Here is a 19,596-nt window from a genome sequence, read left to right as displayed (position 1 = left end):
TGAAGTGGAGACAGGAGGATTAGAAATTACAGGTTATGATCTGGCTACACAGCAAAAGTTGAAACTACCTGGATACATGAGACCCTGTATTAAAAGAAAACAAAACCAAAAAAATCCTAATCTCAAGCTGACTAAAAGGCATGGGAGGATGTGTGTAAGTGAATGTAAATAATAAAACACTTCATATGAGGGACTCAGCAACTGAAGATTTGGAACCTGGGGTGGGGGGCTAAGTTAGAGCCAATTCCCTATGAATATGCACTTAAATATCTTACTTTCTCAGACTCACTGAGTCCAAAGTTAAAAATATGTCTATAGGTCTTATAATACATTACCATTTTCCTTACCAGAATGTCTGAGCTCATTTAAAATGCAACTAATAAGCCAGGCATGGTGACATACACCTTTAATCCCAGCACTAAGGAAGCAGAAACAGATGCAGCTCTGGGAGTGTGAGGCCAGCCTCATCTACACAACAAGTTCCACGTCAGCCAGAACTACATAGTGACACTGTTTTCAACAAACAAAAAATAAAATCCCACCAACAAATCCCTTGTCTAGGAATTAAACTTCAACTTCTGGCCTGTGGTATCAACAGAAATGAAGGGTGACTGAGGGAAGGCCAGACTATTCCAACAGCAATCCCTGGAGTATAGTTCATTCTTTACTATCACTATGTATAAAAACCATTTCTATTAGGTCTGTGAGTGTGATGTTCAGCTAAGCTAAGACTAGACTGTCACTACATAGATTTGCTATGGATTCTCTCTACCTGAAACGTATACATATCCATGTTAGAGAAGACTCTGAGATTTCCTTCCCTTACGTAACTGCTCTTCAGAGTAGTCCTCTACTTCTTACTGTTCTCAAACTGACAGAGGATCAGTCCAGAGATGTCACGGTGTCTTAGTAATCACCAAGGAATAAAGCAGTAGACTGGATAAACTATTATCCTGGAAGTGAAGGAGGAATCCTCTTATTTCGGCATGTGATAGAAACTGCTCTTTTCTCTGCATATTTGTGTTATGCCTTAAGTTTAATGGCGTAATTTAAAGTTTTAAATAGACAGAACTAAAGCAGAATCAACTGGGCAGTATGGAGGACCTCAGCTTACCAAGTGTACGATGCCTAGCGCTCTACTGGTATCTAAACACTGGCCGGCTAACTGACTTGTATGTATATTATACAGGGTAATGAGTTAAAACTTTAAAAGCAGCTTCTGACCTAATAAAATGATCACATGATTTTTTTTCTGTTCAGTTTGTTTATATGGTGCATTACATTGTTGGAGTTTTGTAAATGGAACTATCTCTACATCATTGGAATGAAGCTTACGTGATCATGGTGGACAATATTTTTGATGTGTTCTGGGATGCAGTTTGTGAGCATTTTATTGAGTATTTTTCCAATTTTCATAAGTAAAACTGGTTTGAAGTTCTAAAAAAAAATAAATAAATAAAAGCAGCTTCTGTAGGAGCTGAGCATGGTGGTGCACACCTTTAATTCCAGTACTTGGCAGGCAGAGGCAGATGGATGGTGGCCAACCTAATTCACACAGAGTTCCAGGACAGCCAAGGCTATCTGGAGAAACCCTGGCTCAAAAACCAAACTAAAACAAAAACAGGTTTTTTGTTTTGTTTTGCTTTGAGAAAACACTGTATTTTATGAGCTTAAGATTTTATTTCTCTCCTTCCCTTCTCTTTCACTGTGTCTGTTTTAAACAATTAGCATGCATTCTACCACGAACAATACTCTCAGCCCTTCTGAGTGCATGCCTATGTAAGTAATGTGGGTACACAAGTGGGCATACACAGAGTAAAGCAGGATTCCTCTATCACAGCCTATAGGGAGCAGAGAGAGATTCCTGAGTGGATGTGTATTGTTGACATGGTCACTGCCATGTCAAGCTCAGAACCTCAGACCCTTGGAGAAACTGCAAAGCCTTTCCTTCTGGCCATGTGTGGGTGTTGATGGTATTTGTGGAAAATGTCCACCATAGCTTTCTGGTCCAAGGACTTCTCTGCTACAGAGACTAGAGACTGCTCCTACCAAGATTAGCTAAACGTGTGTTCTTGTTTATCTGTATGTAATAACCCTACCTCCTTGCTCAACTGTATATAATAACCCCATCTCTGTCCAACTCTATATAATAAACATGAGATTCTGGGGTGTTATAGTTTCTTCAGCTGAGAGCCCAGATATCTGGATCCCAGCTTTCTGTCTATGTATCTGTCTTTCCTTCATTCCTTCAGTACTCCAATCAGGTCTGTCCTAAGAGCCACGCTGGATGCCATAACAGGGTCTCTCACTGAATCACAAGCCTACTGTTTTGGCTAGTCTGGTTGGCCATTGAGCTCTGAGGATCACCTGTCCCATCTGCTAATACTGGAGGTACAAGCACATGCAGCCATGCCTGGCTTTTTGTTGTTGTTGTTGTTGTTGTTAATTCTGGGTATTTGAGCTCAGGTCTTCATGCATACAGAGAGAACACTCTTATCCAATGAGCCATCTCTCAGCCTGCAGAACCTCTGTTTTTAAAATAATACTTTAGGAAACACATCTGGCTAACATGAATGCTCAGATCTATATTCCTAGGAGGGCAGTAAACGTTAAAACTAATCGCTTATTGTTTTTTAAGCAATGACATTTCTACCTCAATCTGGTCAGAGAGGGTGTTTCTCCTCCTCTGACTCCTTTTAGGAGCTTCCTGGAAGTAAGAATGCAGACAAGAGGAGTCACACATGAATGCTGCTATCTGACTCCCTAATAACTTAATAGGAATTTCCACTTCTGAAGCTAAGTGTGGTAATCCAGGGCTCCAGAGTAAAGAAAAAGAGTTTGAAGCCAGCCTGGGCTACACAGGCAGACTGTTTCAAAACCACCTGAACATCTGATGTGCAGATGGGGTAGAAAAGCAGTAAGCCTGAATCCTTTAGGACAACCAGAGCACCTGCTGAGCACCAATCACACTCCTAACTTCTATACATGGATACAACACCAAGCGCATCTCAGGTCAAGCACAGTCAGCCATCCTGTGGGACTCCCAAGAAACACTAAAAGGCTTCCTCATACATGCTTCCCTTTGGACACTGTCACTGGTTTTCAATGAGGCTGAGGCAAGTGACATGAGAGAAGGATTAAATCTGAGGTTCCACTATGTGTCCCGTGTCCAAAGAGGAGCTGCTATGATTCTTACGGCATTGTCTGGTCTGTAGGAAACTTAAGGATAGGATGGCCTTCTGATTTCTGCATATACTCCCACTGAACACTAGGCCTGGGTTGTTCACATGGAAGTGTTCTAGGTATAAAAAGCTTGATTCCTTCAAAGCACTAAGATTAAATGAACTAAGCAGGCTAGAGAGATGGCTCAGTGGTTAAATGCTCCTGCTGCCAAGCCTAATCTGACTTGACTCTCCAGGTCCTATGTGGAAGGCAAAGAGGACAGACGGCTGCAAGTTGCCCTTTGACCTACACACATTCTATGGCATGAACTTAGCCCTCCCAATGAAGTAAAAATCTAATAATTAAAAAGATCCATAAAGCCGGGCAGTGGTGGCACATGGCTTTAATCCCAGCACTTGGGAGGCAGAGGCAGGTGGATTTCTGAGTTCAAGGCCAGCCTGGTCTACAGAGTGAGTTCCAGGACAGCCAGAGCTATACAGAGAAACCCTGTCTCGAAAAACCAAACCCAACCAAACAAAACAAACAAAAAATATCCATAAAACTATGCTTTGTAAGTCTTCAAGAATGTAAGAGTTAGGCACAGTGGTAAACATTCATAACCACACTTACTAGGGCAGCTAAAACAGGCAAGCAAACAAAATCTATAAGAAAATATGTTTACTTTGAGCTATATTCTATTTAAAGAATTCTAAATAATATAAACCAATCAGAACTGTAAGATGTTGACTCAAGACAATTTATTTCTATTAACTTCATGTGAATCAGGACAAGCCACCCCTGGCACTGTCCCATGAGAGAATGTGGACTGTATTCTTCTAGCCAAGGCTTGTCAACTTTTCCTGTGCAGCCTCCTGCTCTTCCTGCCCTCACGCTCCCTCCATCCAGCTGAGTGACTCTCTAAATGTTACCTGTCTTTACAGTCCTCTTACTTCCCCATTTCAGACAGCTTAGTTGGCCCTGTGTCATCTCCAACAGCCTCCTCCTTTGCTCTCCCATCTGGTATTAATCATATGCACCAGGCTTACAGAAACAACTGGGGAATTTGGTAACAATTCTATCACCGTTCATAGCATCGGGCTAATATAACCATAGGCTTAGGAGTCTGTCTTTTTTAAAAAAGAGGGATTTCCTCAGTGCAGAAACAGGACTGAAGAGTCTCGTCTGTAGCCGGTACATGAATGCTCATGAGCAGCACAGGAAGCATGTATCTTCCCAACTGCGTCCTGTCTGTCTTCCTATATATTCTCTCCTCCAGGCGAAAACACTCTCCCAAAGCATGGGTCCACCTACACTTTCTCAGCTGAAGTAACTGGCAGCTGTGCACCCTGCACATCACAGGAGCATGAAGCACACTACACATCTCCCAACCTCTTCTGCTCAGCAACAGTGGGGGAACTGAAGGCTTGGCCTGTTTCTCTGCTAAAGATAGGTACTAAAATAAAAGAGATAAGAATTCAATCAAAAAATCAATCAGAGTAAGGTCAGTGTGAACATTGCCTGCAGGGGACAGGAAGACAGCCTGCTATTTCTAAAGTGTTCTGAAAGCTCCCACACAGAAAGGTTTCATTTTAGACAGGAGAGACTGGTTTTTGTTTCTTCTACATGGGTACATTTCTAATGTTACAATGAGAATCAACAGGAAATACAACTCTTATTGAAAAATTGCCCAATTCTTTTTTGCAATGCTAAGGAAACCTGTTGAAGAAACCGACGTATTAATTCATGTTGCGGGGCTGGAGAGATGACTCAGCAGTTAAGAGCACCAACTGTTCTTTCAGAGGCCACGATCCTATCTCAGCACCCACATGGCAGCTCACAACTGTAATTCCAGGATCTGACATTCTCACACAGACATACATGCAGGCAAAGCACCAATGCACATAAAATAAAAAAATAAAATGTATTAATTCATATCAAACATCGATCTGACTCACTGGAAGTAAGTCGGAAATAAATGTTTTCCTTCTGAGTTTTCTTTTATGAGGGATTTCTTCCATTTCATCATCTTCAACCAAGTCATCACCATTAGCATTTGCTAGTATGTCCTCACTCTCTGCGGCAGCCTTTAGCCGCTGGGTTTCAGCTTCCTTCATCTGAATGACCATGTCGCCAGTATTCATACCCAGAACTTCGGACAAGGTGTTTAGGATGGCATTTATGATCTCTGCCTGACTCTTGGATGGAATAATGTCCTTTAGGTTCCAGATCGTGCCTGGAAAACATAAACATGAAGACAAAGAAATTGCCTATGGAATCTTTATTAAGAATGGGTTCTAACACCCATCAGTTAATACACAGACTGATTCTGGTACAATAAAAGGAAATGCTAAAGAGTAAAAACAATTGTTGCTAATTGAACTAATTTACTAATTATAACTAATTGAACAACATATAACAGGGCTGAGTCTTTAGGCTCTGGTGTAATTCCAACCCAACTGCCTTTCTTCATTCCATCTGGGCACACACTTTTCTCTGGTGTAGAACTTGCACACCCTGAGACACTGATCAAGTTTCTTTGAAAATGCCAGGAGGTGCCTTGTTTTCTTTCATTTCACCTAAGCCGTTCTTCTCAGCAGCTTTATATGACAAGTGTACTGGGATGTATTAATCTTCCGAAATCATACACAGAATACAGACAGCAAGTTCTTGGCTTTTTCCTAACAAAATAAAATAGTGCTTCTAAGAAGAAATCAGAATAATTTTTTAAAGTGAATGGCAAGGTTTGGGATTGTAGCTCACTTGGTAGAATGTTTGCCTAGCATGTACAAATCCCTTGGGTTCAACCCAAGGACTGTAAATCAGGGCTGGTGCTGCACACCAGTAAGAACAGCATTCAGGAGGTGGAGGCAGGAGGATCAGAAGTTCCAGCTATAATACAAATTGTAACTAGGCAATATATGAGATCCTGTCTCCAAAAAAATTGTAAACTGAAAACACCACCTAGGCATAACTATAAATACTAAAAGCAGAGGGTAGAAGGTATTAGCCATGACCACTGTGGCATGATTAACAATAGCAAAAAGGTTAACCCAGGTACCCATCTGAGGACGAATAGACAAACGGAGAATGGCTTCCAAGACAGGCAGTGCTACAGAGAGACCCTGTCTTAAAAAGCCAAAACCAACCCAACAAGATCCAGAGTAGCAAACGCATGCACTCATGCACGCACAGGAATACGACTCAGCATTCAAAAAGAAGAAAACGGCAGAGTGCTTGCCTAGCACACAGCCCTGGGTCTGCTCACCAACACAGCGGAAGTTGGGTGTGGCGACACACACTCACATTCCTAGCACTCAAGGTGCAGGAGCTCGCTGTCATCACACTATAGAGTAGATCTGAGGCCAAGCTGGGCTACAGAAGGCCCTGTTTCAAAAACTAAAAAAAAAAACAGTACTAATGTATGTCACTATGTAGATAGCCTTGAAAACCTTAGGCTAAGGGAAATAAATTAGTCATAGAGGGACAAGCATAAATGATTCTATTTCTGCAAGGTTTTTACCAGAGTCAAATCCACAGAAACAGGAAGCAGAATGGTGGTGTCCAGAGATGGGAGGGGAGCAGGGTCAGGAAGACCTCATTAGTGGTACAGCCATTTTTCAGGATGAAGAGTATTATAAAGAACATGCTACTCAACTAACCCTCGGCTCACTCAGATTTCTGTATTCAGAGACACTGGGGCAAACAAAGGTGGGACTAAGAACTCAAGGAAGAGCAAGTGGTGGGTCATGTCTTAGTTACCGAAGTGGACTGTGAACTCAATGGGTCATGTGTGGAAAGGGGGAAAGCTGGGCTGCAGAGATGGCTCTGCAGTTAAGGGCACTGACTGTTCTTCCAGAGGACTTCAGTTCCCAGCACCCACAGAGCAGCTCACAACTATTATAAGTGCAGTTCCAGGGGACCCAACACCCTCACACAGACATATAAGCAAGCAAACCAGCAGTGCACATAAAATAAAAACAAATCATTAAAAAAAAAAAACGAGAGAGGAAAGTCTAACTACAGCATTTCTAAATTAGACATAGTTTGTTAAACTGGATGGGGCTGGAGAGATGGCTCAGGGGTCAAGGGCACTGGCTGTTCTTTCAGAGGGCCAGTGTTCATTTCTCAGCACCCATATGGAAGCTAAAAACTGTCTGTAACTCTAGTTCCAGGGGATCCAATGCCTTCTTCTGATCCTCAGGATCCTTCATACATGTGGAATAAATTCACACAACCATACACACATACATATAAAAAGAAAAGATAACCCAGTGGTGGCGCCGCACTCCTTTAATCCCAGCACTTGGGAGTCAGAGGCAGGCGGATTTTTGAGTTTGAGGCCAGCCTGGTCTACAGAGTTCCAGGACAGCCAGGGCTACACAGAGAAACCCTGTCTCAGAAACAAAACAAAAACCATAAAAAAAAGGGGAAAGAAACAAGATAATTTTTTAGAAACTGGAAACACCTATTCCAGGAGGCTTCATAACCATCAGTTAGGGGTCTTGGCTCTAACACTGAGATGTCCTCAGACCAGACAGAGCATAGAGCTGGGGAAAACTGAATTCTGGTCTCTGCTTCTATCCATTACAATTACAACTTCATTTGGGTAACCTTACCTGCCACTAGTGTCTTTAGAAGAATGTATTCCATAGAGGTGACAGGACAAAGCAAAGCAGACTCCAGCACACGAAGTGCTGTGCCATCGAAAGATTTCAGGAGCTCTGGGTTATCTTCTGTGACTGTCTGCAAACAATAAGCTATAAGACAAGAACCAACAATTTAGAAACCTGTCAACTGTTTAAGAAAATTTATAGCTGTATAACTCATACAGAAATGTGCCACATCAGCTCTAGACACATCGGCTTCATTAGGTACATAGGCTTTACTTCAGGGGCGATACATGGGAAAGACGCCTCAGTGCTGGAGATCTCAGTCTCTCTCCTTGAAATTCTAAATCTTTTTCTTCTCCCTCCCCCAACCCTTCCCGCCCCCCCCCCCCCAAAAAAAAACAACCCCCCCCCCCAGGGTTTCTCTGTGTAGCCCTGGCTGTCCTGAAACTCATTCTGTAGACAATGATAGCCTAGAACTGAGAGATCTACCTGCCTCTGCTGCACTGGAATTAAAGGTGTGTGTCACCATCACCAACTACATTTTTCATTCTTTATAAAACTATACTTTCATAAACTATAACTTAAATTTAAGTAGTAATTGTAGCAATGCTGAATTACTATAAATATCTACAGTTTATCCTCAGTTTATACACTGATCATAGGCTAGTAGCAAGAAGTTTATGACCAAGTACTAGTTCATGTACCACATGCTATAGTTTTGTTGCCAAGAACAAACCTAACCCTATACACTAGGGTTATTTAAGCAAACAGTGGCAGAGTGTGGTGGTACATGCCTTTAACACCAGCACTCTTTTATTTGTTTGTAAGATTTATTCATTTATTTTATGTATATGAGTGCACTGTAACTCTCTTCAGACACACCAGAAGAAGGCATAGGATCCCATTACAGATGGTTGTGAGCTACCATGTGGTTGCTGGGAGTTGAACTCAGGACCTCTGGAAGAGCAGTCAGTGCTCTTAACTGCTGAGCCATCTCTTCAGCCCAACACCAGTAGTACTCTTTAATCCAAACATTTAGAAGGATATCTGTGAGTTCGAGGCTAGCTTGGTCTACATAGTTCCAAGAGAGCCAGGGCTACCATAGAAAGAACCTGTCACAAACAAACAAACAAACAAACAAAAAATAAAACAACACAACAACAACAAAAAACCCCCAAGATAATGGATTACAACATTCATTCCAGAAATTAACTGAAAGCATAAAAACAACTGAAGTGCTGATTCAGCGATGATGCAGGCCTTTAATCCCAGCACTCAGCGGGGAGAAGCAGGTAGAGCTCCATGAGTTCAAGGCCAGTCTAGTCAGCCTGGCCTACAGATTGAGGACAGCCAAAGTTACACAAAGAAATCCTATATCAAAACAAAACAAAACAAATAAACAAATCAGGAAAAAGTTTGTGGTACAGGGCTTTAATCCTAGCAATCAGGAGTTACTGACAGGTGATCCCTGAGTTTGAGGCCAGCCTGACCTATATAGCAAGTTCCAGGATAGCCAGGGCTGCCCAGAGAAACCCTGTCTCAAAAACCCACAAACAAACAAATAAACAAACACACACACACAAAAACTAAAAAACAAAACAAACAAAATAACCCAAAACAAAACCGAGATCACACAAAAGGTTTTGACAGAAGAGATCTCTGAAGTACAAAAAGGAAAATAAAGCCAAATTAGTTTCCTTTGAGATATTTATTCCAAAAAACATAGATTTTGAAATTCTAAATTATAGTGTATTTATCCAAATGAATCATAACATTTGGTAGTGGGACTGGAGAGATGATCTAGCAGTTAAAACACTGACTGCTCAGGACCCGGGCCCAGCTCCTTGCACACAATCATTTGTAACTTTAGCTTCCAGGGGATCCAACTCCCTCTTCTAACCTCCAAGGGCATCAGGCATGCACATGTGCACACACGTACATACAAACTAAATGCATCTAAAATAAAAAAATGTAACCTGTGGTACAGCTGACACACATCAATACATATACTTACTTCTAAATGTACTGTGTACAAGGAACTGTCCCCAGTCACTTTAGCACAAGACAAAGGGCTGGGGTGACAGCTCTGGGATGGAGCTTGCCCAGCATGAGCAAGGCTCTGGGATGGATCCCCAGCACAGTACAGCCAGCCACCACCTAACAGCCAAACAACCTCAACAGCCAAGAGAACCCAAGAATGCTACTGTAAACATAATTTCAAAAAATTATTCTAGACAGAACAGAACCCCATGAGTTCACTCTATTATATGTGAGCCTTGCTTTACTTATAAAAAACTTTGTTTATAAAGATCACCAATCTAGCTAAATACAGAAAGAAAACACTAGTATACACTTCAAAATGACTTTATGATGATCCACTGTGAAAAAAGTATATTAGAATAAAAAGAACCAGTGAGATGGCTTAGTGGGCAAAAGTATTTCCCTCCAAAGTCTGACAACCTGAGTTCTGTCTCTGGAGCCTTACAGTAAAGAAGAGAACTGATTTCTTTCTTTCTTTTTTGTTTTTTTGACAGGGTTTCACTACATAGCTCTAGCTATCCTGGAACTCACTGTGTGGATCCACCTGTCTCTGCCTCCTAGGTGCTGCCACCATGCATGAGATTCTTGATAAAGCTGTCCTGTGCTCTCCATACACACACTCTGTGTGTGCGTGCTATCACCCACAGTAGTAATAAAAGAGCTGGGGAGGGGGGATCCAGAATCTTTAATACTTTAAAGGCACAAAAGTGCTTTTTTAATTTTTAAAAATGCATCCATGGGGGGGGGGGGGAGAAAAAAATGCATCCATTGATTGATTGATTGATTAACTGATTGACTGGCTGACTGACTGACTGACTAAGCGTGAGCACAGGCTATAAGCCACAGTACACACACACAGAGACTAGCTGTTCTATCATATGGGTTCCAGAGACCAAACTCAAGTAGTCGGGCTTGTACTCCAAGTCTTTTACCCACAAAACTATTTTATTGGCCCAAGCTGTTGGGTTTTCTTTTTAAAAGCATTTTTTTTTTTAGATTTTTAGATATACTTTTAATTATGTGTATGTGTGTGTGCACGCGTCTGCCTACCTGTGGGTATGGGCATCAAATCCCCTAGAGCTGGAATTGAAGGCAGTTGGGCTGGGGTCTACACTTAGGCTCTGGAAGAGTAGTGCATGCTCTCAAGCCATTAAACTATCTCTCCAGACCACCCCTATGCTTTCTTCTAAAACCAATGAACTAACCTGCCTGAAATCCTCGCCTGAGAAATAAAAACTGGCTTAAGATTAAGACACTTACTCATTCCCAAAACACTGCACTGATTCTAAAGCCCACTGATTCACAGTACTGCCCCTACAGACTCCATTTGACAAACAGATCTTTGCAAGTTTCCGGTAGTACTTATTCCACCATTGTACTTTGTTTCTCTTTTGGTCTCTCTCTCTCTAAAAAGTCTCTGAGAGCTGGGCATAAGTAGTGCATGCCTTTAACAGCATCACTGAAGAGGTAGGTGAGTTTAATGCCAGCCTGGTCTGCATAACAAGTTGCAAGCCAGTCAGGGCTAAAAAAGAGCAGATGCTCGGCAGTCAAGAGCACTCAGCGCCCTTACAGTTCCCAGTATCCACATCTGACAGCTCACAACTGCCTGCTAACTCCAGCTCCTAGGGATCTGATGCCCTGTTCTGGCCTTTGAGGCCAACCCCCAGCTATATACATCCCTTTAATAAGAAAAAAAGTATCTACTAAACCCAGAAGAAGCAGAGCTAAGAGGAATATACTTCTTCCTTCTCCAGAAATATGCATAATTAAAGGAGAACTGGGCAGAGGAAAAAAAAATCCTTTTAAGTGTTTCTCTGTACCCAGAATTCTTCCCAGCTGCCCACTTTCTGGATTCTGCCTCTTCCTGCTGCTGACCTCAGGATTCTCGATGGCTCTCTAGCCCAACACAGAGAATGTAGGAAGCTAAAGGCAACTGCTATGAACTCCATGTCCCCAGCTCCCATGAAAGGGACAGGCCTAATTCAAAGTCCAATCATCTCTTTTACAGCTCCCCACCCCACCACCCCCTCCCCCCTGCAACAGCAACAACAAAAAACTATCAGCTTTCTTCAGAAACAAGAGAAAGTGATATAAAATGTTTAAGCTTGGCATGAAGGCCTGGGAAATACAGGTTTTTGTTTCTTAGAAAATAGAGATGAAAACTACAAGAATAAAAGTTTATAAGAAATAAGACAAGATGCCAGGCAGTGTTGGCACATGCCTTTAATCCCAGCACTTGGAAGGCAGAGACAGGTGGATCTCTGTGAGTTAGAGGCCAGCCTGGTCTACAGAGTGAATTCCTGGTCAGCTACAACTTTGTTTTGAAAAGAACAAAACAAACAAACAAACGAATGAACGAACAAAGGAACAAAAAAGGCCAGGTACCCAGGAGTCAGATCTCTAAGCATTAGAGGTTAGCCTGGTCTATGCTGCAAGTACTAGACCAGCCAGAGCTAAGCAGTAAGACCCTGTCTCAAAAACAAAACAAATAAAACAAAACAAAGAAACAAACCAAACCTTGCAGAATTGGATAAGTAAAGTATTAGCCACGGATTTAAAGAAACTCCAGACAATAAATCTAGTAACAGTGGAGTGTTAGCAGACACACTGTGCCTGCCACATGGCACCCAGGAATAACAAATGAGCACTTTCTTCACTTACCTACGGAGACAGCCAGGTCAACACTGCTGGGGAACCTACGTAAGTACTGTAATACAATCTCCAAACACCCTTCTTTGTTGAATATAGATACTGCTCTACTACTGCATTCACTAAATCGAAGGGGAAAAATAAGTTTTACTATTCATATTTTAACATTAAGAAATCAACCACAGAAGTTTATGAAAAAAATAATTATGCTTTATAGAACCAAAGATCAGGAGCCAAAACACCCACCACTTTTATAAAGAAAAAAATGTCCACTCTTATTTATTGTACATGACAACCTATCATGGCTTCATTCTCTTCACACTGGGACCTCTTAGTCAATCTCTCCTTACAGAAGGCTTGAGCTGTACGAAACCTCAGAAATAATCACTCATCCGACTTCCCATTTTACAGGCTTGAGAGAACCCCAGACCCCCCAGGTGAGGCCATCCATCTGCAGCCCTATATCCCGTGTGTGGTGGCACCCTGCCCAGCCCTCAGTTCCTTGTGTATATAGAACAGTATATGTATATATACTGTTCTTTTCCACTACCACTCAATAATAATGCATTCAAATAAGGACAAAGGCCTCTATCACATGAAAAGCAACATTTTTAATTGAAAAATCACATTTTATGTACTCCTAGACTGTTGAAAGTATAATTTCAACAAAAAGAATTTTCAATTTTCAGAAAAATTACTTTAACAAGTATTAGTTTTGAAATCGCAGAACTTCCTTAAATAAAGTCATCAATATTACTAAAGCATATACACTAAATACAGGTTAAAAGAATGAATAATTTTACTCATGTTTCCAGAATATAATCTCAATGTACATATAATATACACAATGTACTAACAGAGATAATAACAGGTGACTCATGCAATCAAAAATATATTTTCTGTTAGCTAACTCTTTAGTTATTTCAGCACTAAACTATAGCCAAGAAGGCAAAGCATCTACCAGTAAGGAAACAGAAAGAGTGAAAATCCTAAGAGTGATGATAATAACTGTAGGTGTAAAGACTGGACTCAGAGGGACTCGAGACAAAAAGGTTACTTTGGAAACAGAAATATCAGTATCCTGCCTATCAGATTATGATCACATTATGATTCCTAACAGTAGCAAAATTACAGCTATGAAATAGTAACAAAACAATTTTATGGTTGGGGTCACAGCATGAGGAACTGTATTAAAGGGTCGCAGCATTAGGAAGGTGGAGAACCACTGTATTAGGCTCTCTTCAAAGAAAATATTTTTAAAAGTTCCAGTTCAAGCCACCTGTGGTAGCTCACTCCTGTAAGCCCAGGACGTAGGAACTAAAAACAAAAGTGTTAGGAATTCAAGATCATCCTTTGCTACATGGCAAGTCCTAGGCTAACCTGGCCTCCACTTGTCACAAAAGATAAAAATAGCTGAAAAGATGGCTCAGCAGTTAAAAGTAAGTGTTGTTTTTGTAAAGACCCAAGTTTGATGTCCAGCAACATTATCAGGTGGTTCATAACCAACTCCAGATCTCTGGCCTGGAAGGGCACCAGCATTTACATGTATGTACCCACACACATATATGTAACTTAAAAAAATATTAAAAATTCAAGTTCAGTGATCTAGTGACTGGAGATAAAGAACAGTGGTAGAACGTGTTTAGTACTTAGCAGCCATGAGGCCCAGGACTGCAAACAACAAAATTATAGAAAGTAAAAGATTTATGGTGCACACCAATCAGTTGCTCATGTATCCTTTCTTACAGCCAGCTTGTAATCTCAGCAGCTAGAAGATCAAGGAACAGAGATCATGAGTTCAAGACCAGCCAAAATCACATAGTGAGATACTGGGGGTAAAGGGAAGGCAGGAGAAGAAGAAATGAACAAAAACGGAAAAAGTAAAAAGAAAAGGGGGAAAAGCCATGTTCTCAAATCTTTGCCGGTATTTCTGGTGGGCTAGAATGTAACTACTGGTTTAAGATGAAATTACAAGCAGACTCAGACTGGTATGTAAGCAGCTTTTCAAATCTACTTCAATCTTAAAGTCTAAGAAACACTGCTTTTAGGTCAATATTTCAATTGTTCCCAACTGAATATAAGAAACTATAATTCTGCTATAATTACAGACATAAAACCAAGCTTAAAAAGTGCTTCTAGGCTTTGTTTCTAGCTACTTTCATTCCCAGCTATGGTCCACTCTAACCTAACTAGCGTCAGCAACAGAGAAAAGAAGTGGCCTTGCTCCCACTCAGTCCCAGGAGTTTCTTTTGGGAATCTACTTCCTGTTCAAACAGTCACTACCAGAGAGTGGACAAAAGCATCAGCTGATCGACGTCTGTGGTCCCCTTTCATTCCAGATCCCAAAGCAGGTGCACACTGAGCGGATTAGGAGGCTGAATCTCGAGTCACCAGAGTCCCAGCGACTAAAGCATCGAGCATCTGTGGGCGGACCCTACAGTGAAACAGGGAGCACCGGGCTGGGCAGGGACACAAGAGGAGACTGCGGCTGGAGAGCACTTACCACACATTCCACAGCACATTCACGGCCTCATTAGCTATGCTCTCTATGGGATTTCTCTTATCGGCTTTCTCCTGTGGCGACATCTCATTTGAATCCAGTCCAGAGCTACACTGCAACCAAACATCATGATTAGCACCCAGGCTCAAAAGAATAATGAAGCAAAAAAGCTTGTAGTAGTAAAGAACTATAACTTCAGAAACAGCAGAGATTTCAGTGGTTGATGAACGGTGGTTCTAAGTACAGTTCTCAAAACGCACATCCCTGGGCACGGAGAGACAACTCTTCAGGGGTTAAGAGCACTCTCTGTCTGTCCAGAGGAAGGCTGTGTACTGCTCTTGCAGGATGCCTGGGCTCAGTTCTCAGTATCCATATCAATTGGTACACAACCACTTGTAACTACAGCTCCAAGCGATCTGACACCCTCTGCTGGCCTCTGAAGGCACCTGATACTGATACACAGCATTCACTCACACAGACACAGACAGATAAAAACAGAATAAAAACTTAAAATAAAAAATACATCCCTTTGGCAAGGTCAGTCATCAAGGCATGACACTATGCATCTTACACTTCACATCAAAGTACAAGATCAATACAAAGTGTTTCCCCTAGTATACTAAAAGTCAGAATGACAGAGGGTGCTGACCCAAAGCGAATAAATTTATATAAAAAAAGACAGAATGACAAAGAAATACAAGAGCTAATATCTGTACAGCACCCCCTAAGTCCTATTCTGAGCTTTTTACATATATTAACTGGTTAATCCTCACAACAAACTTGAGGCAGCTCAACTATTAACCTTTATCTCCTAATATACATAGAAAAATAAGATAAACGAGGCTCCTGAAGACACAGCTGAGTCTATGGTAAAGCTGGGTTTCAGACATTCTAGCCTCCAACTGGTGTTCTTGGCCTCTGTGCAGGACTGCTTCCTAGTACAGAACAGGACACTCTCTAAAAGGTCTCCTGGGTCTTAGACTTCTTATGGGGAGAAAGTCCTCTGCATGGAAGGAGGTTCTACAGCATCCCTGGTCTCTACCCAACTGGATGCCAGCAGCGTGGCGCCCAAAGTCCCCATCACCTGCAGCACCACTACTCAAAAGGGAGCAGCACCTCACAGGATTAGTGAAAACTGGTTCTATGTAGAAAGGTGGAAGAGAGGCATGGCAGGCTGAGAGGAACTAAAAGAGCCCAGTGTCCTTAACCAATGAGCTGCATCATGTACCATGAATGTACATGTAACATGTAACAATGAGAGTACGACATAATCTTTATGAGTTTATAATGTCTGTGCCTGGGGCCTATCATCACTGTATAAACTGATACAAGAAAACCTGCCTTGGATCTGGATATACTTGGGTGGTAGTAAAGCACCTGCCTGGTGGTAGGCACAAAGATCTGAGTTCCATTTCCTCACCACAAAAAAGAAAGGGAAAAGAGACCTGTCTCATAGGACCACTATAAAGATTAAATGACAGGCATACATGAGTGAACAATCAGGGAAGGGACTTGAATTCTTAAGGGGTAAATGTGCATATCTTTAGAAAGGGCTCTTCTAATCATAAAGGTGGCAGAGACACAAATAATAGAGATTGGTATTAGTGATGCCTTTGTACTGAGTTTCCAGGGAAAGAAATGAAATTGTCACAGGGTATTTAAAGAAACAGAGAAGACAACACCAAAGTAATGAAAAATAAAAAACAAACAGACAAAACCCCTCCTACGTCATCACTCAGGCTACGTCAAATGCCACGTACCTCTCTCAGTAGTGCCACCAGGGGTGTCATGATGTCCTTTGCCACCATGTCATCACAAACGTCAAAACCTCCACAAGCACTGAGGTTTCTACATAAGAAATGTAAACACATTTTACTTTCAAATCACATCTCACAAAATGCTGCTAAGTCCTGTATGTTTAAGCACAGTTACGGTTTCCCACAGAAAACTGTATTTGTCACATGCTGGAGAACAAGCCTATAGATTTTCAACTGTCCTGGTCCTCAGCACATCAAATAACTCTGTCATTGTCTTACACTGTTCTGTTGCTTTCAAGAGACAACATGACTAAGGCAACCCTTATAAAGGAAGCATTTATTGGAGGCTTGATTACAGTCTCAGAGGCTAACACACGTTGTCATGGTGGAATAGGGGGACATGTATGGAACTGGAGCAGTAGCTGAGAGCTATATCTTGATCATAGACAAGAGATGTTAGACCTGGTGTGGGCTTTTTGAAACCTCAAATCCCACCCTCAGTGACATACCTCCTCTGATAAACCCACACCTACTCCAAGGCCATACCTCCTAATCTTTCTCAAATAGTTAACACTCAATAGTGACTAAGCATTCAAATACATGAGCCTATGAGGGACATTCTTATTCAAACCATCATATCCCTAATAGTAGTCTCTGTAATTACTTCTAGTTGTATTTATACATATATGCATTATTTGGTTAATAATCATCATCAATATATTAACATTAATCTTACCCAATAGACGTAAGATTTATCTATCTATCTATCTATCTATCTATCTATCTATCTATCTATCTATCTGGTTGGTTGGTTGGTTTGTTTTTCAAGACAGGGCTTCCAAATGTAACAGCCCTGGCTGTCCTGGAACTCACTAAGTAGTTCAAGCTGGCCTTGAACTCGCCTAGTCCAGTGACTGGCACACAGGCGCTCCATCCAATATTTACTAGACTGAAACAATACACACAGGCGAATCTGTAAGAGCACAAATACTTTCTGCCCTCTCTACAGTTCATTCTACACACAGCCATCAGAGTGGCTTTTGTGTTTTGTTGTTGTTGTTGTTGTTGTTGTTTTGAGATAGGGTTTCTCTGGGTAGCCCTGGCTCTCCTGAAACTTACTCTGTAGACCAGGCTGGCCTCAAACTCAGAGATCCCCTTGCCTCTGTCTCCCTAGTGTTGGAATTAAAGGCCTGTGCCATCGAGCTAGAAAGTCTCAATTTTATTTAAATTCAGCCCATCCGTTATTTCTTTTATGGCTCATGCCTTTGGTGTTGCAGTTAAAACCTCATCGCCAAACTCTAGATCACCTGGAGTTTTCTCCTTAGGTCTTCTAGGAGTTTTAAATTTTGCATCTTACATTCGGAGGTGAGGCCCCTTAGTCCATACAATAACTGAATGGCCTTTTCAAAACATATATTACACCACTCCAGTTTAGAACAACTCTCTCATCTCGGGAGCCTCAGCAAATATAATCTCCACCTTCTCTCCTCGGACACACGTGTCAGTCTGCACTCTGCCTCCTTTCTCTGCCGTTGCTGTTCCTCCCATAAAGAATGCAAACATCCTATTTTTCCATGCCTGGTTCTCTGATGTTCTGGTCTGTTTATAAATGCCATCTAGAGGGCACCTCAATTCAACTCCCCCTCCTCCTGAAATGCACTCTCTCCTTTAAATAGCACTTCTCACTAATCCTGTTTTGTCTTTTCGCTACTTTCCAGACACCCTCTCAGTGGAATTCCTGCAAAGACATCTTACATGCTGAAATGTAAGTTGTACTTAGAGCCCAGACTGGAGGAAGACTTTATCCTATGGAGGGTTTTGAGACAGGGAAATGTGCATGAGGTTTGAGGGTTGGTGAGGCAGCCAGGTGGATACAAAAAAATGTGTGTGATCGGTGGGCCCTGGGGTCCTTCGGAGCATGAACTCGCATCTCCCTCCACGGCAAACCTGAACTAACCGGCAGGTTATTCTCCCTCCAGAAGTGGAGAATGCATCGGAGGAGGGTGTACTAGGTTTGTTTGCTCGCAGGGACACTGCCTCGGTCCTTCTCGGACTCACCTCAGAGCTCCGGCCGCCGTCTCCCTTACCGCCAGACTAGAGTCCAGCAGCAGCGGCCCGAGCCGGCGCACAGCATCCCGGCGGGCTAAGTCCGGTAGTGCGGGCCGCTGCTGCACTAGCCGAGCCAGTCCCGCGCAGGCGCACTCGCGGACCTCGGCGCTTGGGTGCTGGAGCTGCGGGAACCAAGACGTCAGAGTCGCGTAGTGAGCACGCACGCTGCAGCACCCCTCTCCTGGCCACCCTGCCGCCCGCCGCAAGCCGCCCGAGCCTGGCCAAGCCCTCGTCCCACCTTCTCCAGAAGCTCCGCCGCGGGCCCATCGTCGTCCTCGTCCCCAGTCCCGTTCGCCGCGGCAGCCGCCTCGGCCTGACAGCTATCGATAGGGGAGAACTGAGGTCGTTTGAAGCGCTTCGTCCGACTCTTACCCATGGCGACAGAGACCGCGGTGATAGATCAGACGAGGAAGACTGCAGTAGCAGTCGATAGGGCCCGCCGGGCCGGTGGAGACTTCTAGTCTCCGACGTTACTTGGCGGTTCTACTCAGCTATTCCGATGTGACGGCCTGAGCACACATGGAAAAGCAACACGCTTGCGCAGGGGGCGGGATCAGGAAGTGCGCGTGCGTGTAATGTGACGCGGGCGGAGCCATCCCTGACAGTGGGTGGAGCCTTTGGTTTTCCAGGGAATGTTAACATACCCGACCTCATTTTCTTCATACAAATGCAAGGCTTCTACAGAAATTCAACTGTACAAAAGATAAGCTCGGCCGGATGGTGGTGGCTCTTGACTTTAATCCCAGCACTTTCTTTACCATTCTTAGGA

General features: G+C 42.6%; 1 protein-coding gene across 2 annotated transcripts in view; it reads right to left on the bottom strand.

Annotated features, from left to right (window-relative positions):
* The window catches only part of Heatr3 (HEAT repeat containing 3), a 37,407-nt gene extending 18,033 nt beyond the window's left edge, over positions 1-19,374 (bottom strand). The window contains exons 1-7 of one of the 2 annotated variants that reach the window (XM_034522694.2): positions 19,066-19,374; positions 18,777-18,949; positions 16,722-16,809; positions 14,965-15,074; positions 12,474-12,583; positions 7,779-7,919; positions 5,118-5,395 (exon numbers count right to left, since the gene is read on the bottom strand). In XM_034522694.2, the coding sequence (XP_034378585.1) occupies positions 5,118-5,395; positions 7,779-7,919; positions 12,474-12,583; positions 14,965-15,074; positions 16,722-16,809; positions 18,777-18,949; positions 19,066-19,203 (1,038 nt within the window). In that variant the 5' untranslated portion in view covers positions 19,204-19,374. The remainder of the gene's footprint in view (positions 1-5,117; positions 5,396-7,778; positions 7,920-12,473; positions 12,584-14,964; positions 15,075-16,721; positions 16,810-18,776; positions 18,950-19,065) is intronic. The other variant, XM_034522695.2, reaches the window with a different exon arrangement.
* Between the last annotated feature and the right edge of the window lie 222 nt (positions 19,375-19,596).

This window comes from Arvicanthis niloticus, chromosome 18, assembly GCF_011762505.2.
Source record: "Arvicanthis niloticus isolate mArvNil1 chromosome 18, mArvNil1.pat.X, whole genome shotgun sequence".
NCBI lineage: Eukaryota > Metazoa > Chordata > Mammalia > Rodentia > Muridae > Arvicanthis > Arvicanthis niloticus.
The sequence above is the reverse complement of the archived record's forward strand: the minus strand, read 5'-3'. Positions and strand labels throughout refer to the sequence as shown.